Raw genomic sequence first — 5,000 nt, 5'->3', positions numbered from 1 at the left:
GAAAACATTTTAATGTTGCAATCCATAACATCCAGAGAATCTTAGTCTTTCTTAAGACCATCATCATAAAGTTGTTGCCCCCTCCCCAAAGAAATTTGAGCTCTGTGATTTATGTGTCTGTGTGGCCGAGCGATCAGCAAACCCTGGACCCCAGTTCAATCTTCAGTCCTTCCCTCCTGAGGCCAGTGAAGCGGACTCAAATCTGACATGTAGCGGGAGACCACATCCGCCCCGAGCTGCTGTTTGTTTAGTGACGCGTTGAATAGCGAGCGCGGGGCTGCCTCGACTCCCTCGATGTTGACACAGCTGTCACTCGCGCGTTTTATGACATTTAAGCTAGATCAATGATGCTCGGAGGCTCAGCAAGACATATTGGTCAGAAACCCAAAATACTTAAATCAAATTGGGGTAAAACGACATATGTCCTAATATAAAGACTTTAGATATTTGAATGTGGCTTTACGGCTGAGAATGGGATCAAATAAATTACATACAAATCCACATGTCATTTAAATGTCCTAACCAACCAAATGGACGTTTAAATAGCGTGTTGGATAAAGCACACTACTGGATTTTTCTTTTCCTTCTCCTCTTACAGGTGGTACAGTGGGAGTTTATGCTGTGTAACCTGACAAAATCCAAGTATTTCTCTTAAACTGAGATGAACTCACCTTGAAAGCGAGGTCGTAAAACTCGCCACTGTTGCTGAGAGACGGCCGGCTGGGATGGATCACCCCGTTGGTTTGACCTGAGGCACCAGCACCTTTACCACTTTTGCAGCTGTCTGTGCTGCTGGGGGAGGCTGTAGGTGTGCTACTCCCCGCCTTGCCTTTGCCCGTCTTTTTCCTGGACATCTTCCCGTTAGTAAGGACCTCCGTTTCGGGTTCGAGATGTTATCAAAGTAGGCTTGTTTTCCAACTAGTGAATCATGTAGCTACGTTAAATATAAGAGGCAAACGACTCTGGTTCCTAGGTGTCTCTTCGAAATCAACGCAACTTTCACCCGTGGTTCTGGATCATGTCTTTCGGGTCGATGCTTGTTCCCATAAGTCTAGCGAGCCCACAGAGCACCTACGACTTTGATACTCCTGCGCTTATTCGTTCTTGACAACAACGGACGATTCCTCGCTGTGAGATTTGTGATGGCTGTGTTTGCGCGAGTGCACACAGGTAATGTCGCGCGGTTCTTCCTAGAGCGACGTGTCCCAGTGGTCGCGCGCCGAGCGTCAGCACCAGTCGCTACTCTAATGAGCTTGGAGCGCACGAGCTCATCCAGTGCCTATCGCTAGTGTAGCTCTCCTATAGCTCTCTTGCGCACAAGGCGAGGTTTCTTTTTGTCAACCACGGGAGCGTTTAAAGGCACCGAGGCTTGTTTCCCCCACTCTTTGTCACAAACTATTCACTTGGCAATGTTCGTTTCGTAATTACCCTACAACTTTTATGTAAGGGCTTTCATTATTATGGCATTTTAATTTCCCTATGTGAAAGCGACACAGTCTAAATGCTTATTTCAAGGACGGCGCACCTTTATTAGACAAGTGATACCGCACAGTACCGAAGCGCTGGATTTTGACAGGAAAAGCACCTGATACTGGAGTCTAACCACGTGTGTCTGCGCTCCTGCAGGGCCACTGTTTTTCTTCAACTTATTTGCAGACAAGCTCCTAATGTAATCTGAAAGCAGCAGTAAGGAGCTTTCGTCTAAACAAGACAGCTATGCGTGTAAAAAGCCTTGCAGACAGCACCAACAGCTCAAATGGCACCGATAAAAGATTGTTGACATGCTAATTGGTGTTTTTGGTGATGTAGCTGGCAATTTTATATTTTGAAAGCTTTTTTTTTCATTATCGCGGGATGTTCCAGCCCGGATCTACACTGTTCATATCCTGGATGGATGGTGGGAATGAAACGTGCCCATCTGTCTTCACATGGCCACATGCCATCAGCATAAATGTGAAGATTACACCAAAATATCGTCTAGTATCATCTAGTTAATAGTTAGATACTAGTTGCCTTTTTCATAAAATGGCAAATTGTTGCACAGTGTTGTTTTAAGGGAATTTTCAACGCAGCTTTCAGGCTACAGTAGGCCGACGACTAGAGCAATAGCCACCCATTTGACACAATCCCATTCCATGGGGGAAAAAAACTATTTTATATAAATAAAATGGAATCCACGTCATGAGGTCAGATTTACTGTTAGTTACTGTGACTGCTATAGGATGCCAATGATTTATTTCTTGCTCAGTGTGACACTGTTTTTTCCAAAACAAACAGGCAAACAGATTTACACTAAAGGGTTTTACAGGGAGCGCTCTACAGACATAAACTTTCCTGACTGTTCTGCAGTCTATATGACAGCTCAAGGACATGGCCATTAGATATCTAGAAATCAGATTCAATCCGTCAGCTTCTCCCTCTGTCTCTGGTCCTCGAGCTCATTACTCTTTTTCATTTTTCATTGTTGAGTCCGTCTCTCTCTCTCCCTCTCTCTCCCTACCCCTTCTCTCATTCTCTCTCTCAGTCCACCCTCTGGCATAAGCAGATGTTGTGTGTCTAGCCCAGCTGAAACTAGACACACTCCAAATCACATACCGAAGGACGCAAACGCACGCACACGCACACACACACACAAGCGCGCGCACAAACACACACACACACACACACACAGAGGGCAAGAGTCACTGTGTGTCTGGCACACACACACACGCTAACATTTTTAGCTTAATTTATTGGAATGTCGAATGATACACACCTTCCCTCAGCATCTGGCCCGTGCGAACAGGAGCGATGTAGCCATGGATGAGTGGAAGGGTCCACAAGGGGAAAGCTACTGACTCACTCACACACACACACACACGCACACGCACACGCACACGCACACGCACACACACACACACACACACAAAGAAAAAGCACACACAGCACACATACGCACGCAAACCCATACAAAAAAACACCAACACACATCCAGACACAGACCCATACAGACACACACGCCACACATACAGACACACACTGATGCACAACTTAGAACAAATAGGTCTGACACACAGATTGGTCCCAATGATGATATGATTATTAATGACCTTCTTACATTCACTAGGTCAAGATGAGTGGTCAAGATAGGCTGGCACAGTATCAAAACATGACAATAACAAATATATTAGAAACTGGGTTCTTCTACTAATGTTCTGCAAGTTACTCTCTCCATTTACAATCCTGTAAGAACACTCAAACTGTGTGAGGTATACTCAAATCTATGAGAATGTTCCAAACTGCCAACTGTAGGCTGATCCATGCATTGCAAAGGAAAATAATACTATGTAGTTAATATGATGTAGGTGATATCTCAAGATAGCCAATGTGTCATGGCTCCTTGTACTGCACAGTATATGTACAGAACAGTACAGAATGATATGGTACACTGTTAAACTCATAAATGTCACATAAAATCCCTGCATTTGGTCCATTTCTACGTTCCACACATGTAGCTTCATAATTAGACATCTCCACCTTGACCTAATGGATTTGTAGACAGTTGTTCACAGTGTAAAACCTCCTCATTGAACCCAAAACCCTTTGGCACTGAAGCAAGTGGAGAAGGACAGGGGGGGGGGGGGGGGGGGTAGCCAGAGAATCCACAGGTGTCTCGCTTGTTCAGCTTCCACTTCCTGGGTCAAAGGTCATGTCAGTAGGACTCTGGGAGGGGCCAGTCGCGAGACTGGAAGTAGTTCCTGAGGGAGGTGACGTTGACGGGGGGGAAGTAAGGGCCGATGCGCCTGCGTGCCCACCACATCCCCTGAGACGCACTCACACCGCCTGGCGCCGTGAACTTATACCGGAAATGCTCACCGCGGATCCACCTGACAAGGGTGGGGTGGAGAGAGAGGAGGAGGGAGAGAGATGTTTTGTGTTAATGTCTGGGGAGATTGTATGGGTTCACACACACACACACACACACACACACACACACACACACACACACACACAGCAACGCCAGTAAACACTTGTTTGAATTTGAAGTTTGAATGGAGAGGAGGAGGAGGGAAATGAAGGAGGACAGAAGAGGAACGAGGGAAGTAAGGAGAGAGAAAAGGGAAAGGAGGAAAGTGAAACAAGAGATAAGGAGGAGAGGACAGTGAAACAAGAGATGAGGAGGAGAGGACAGTGAAACAAGAGATGAGGAGGAGAGGACAGTGAAACAAGAGATAAGGAGGAGAGGACAGTGAAACAAGAGATGAGGAGGAGAGGACAGTGAAACAAGAGATGAGGAGGAGAGGACAGTGAAACAAGAGATAAGGAGGAGAGGACAGTGACAAGAAAGAAAAGGGCAAACACACTGAAATGGACAAAAAGACAATTTACCCTGAAATGAGAAAACTTGCCACCAGAGGGGGCTGCAGGCCGGTAATCAACAGATGATGTGTGTGTGTGTGTGTTTGTGTGAGTGTGTGTGTGTGTGTTGGGGGGGGGGGGGGGGGGGGTGTTCTTGGCTTCAGATCAGAACCTGGCTGGCTTCCTTAACTACATGCATGCAGATGGCTGCACTCCAGCCCTGCCCCACTGTCCCACTGGTGCTGTTTAATGACAGGGGCTCATCTCAGATGCCTCCAGAATCAAAGGCAAAGAACCCCTGTCACCACGGCGATTAGTCACGCTACTGTAGCAGCTGTAACCCTTAGCAACAACAACTGGCAACTTCAGAGGGGCTGGTGTTTTGAACATTCCATTTAGAGGAATGCCTCTGATCCAGTCTTCACTGGAGGGGCAGAACTGGCCTCTGAGTCCACCATGATAAGCCAAGAGAGAGCACATCAAGGACGCACCCGTTCAATCACAACAATCACAACCGCACACTCACGAGGCACTCTTTGATAGTTTGACAGTCCTGCAGAAGACCAGAAGGCACAATGTTTAGCCAGCACATGACATCTCCCAACACATCTCAGTTGAATATCATGGCATCTATTTCACAGCTCTGATGACAATCTGAGAGC

General features: G+C 46.6%; 2 protein-coding genes across 2 annotated transcripts in view; both read right to left on the bottom strand.

Moving 5' to 3' along the window:
- rab26 (RAB26, member RAS oncogene family) overlaps positions 1–854 on the bottom strand; it is a gene marked incomplete at both ends in the record, with an annotated part of 76,756 nt that extends 75,902 nt beyond the window's left edge. The window contains one exon of the mRNA XM_080840157.1: positions 672–854. Coding sequence (XP_080696283.1) covers positions 672–854 — 183 coding nt within the window. The remainder of the gene's footprint in view (positions 1–671) is intronic.
- A 2,786-nt stretch (positions 855–3,640) lies between these two features.
- The window catches only part of lmf1 (lipase maturation factor 1), a gene marked incomplete at its 5' end in the record, with an annotated part of 48,287 nt that continues 46,927 nt past the window's right edge, over positions 3,641–5,000 (bottom strand). Inside the window, one exon of the mRNA XM_080840160.1 lies at positions 3,641–3,866. Coding sequence (XP_080696286.1) covers positions 3,692–3,866 — 175 coding nt within the window. The 3' untranslated portion in view covers positions 3,641–3,691. The remainder of the gene's footprint in view (positions 3,867–5,000) is intronic.

Source organism: Sprattus sprattus, assembly GCF_963457725.1.
Source record: "Sprattus sprattus genome assembly, chromosome: 6".
Classification (NCBI taxonomy): Eukaryota; Metazoa; Chordata; class Actinopteri; order Clupeiformes; family Clupeidae; genus Sprattus; species Sprattus sprattus.
This window is presented reverse-complemented; position numbering and strand designations above follow the sequence as displayed.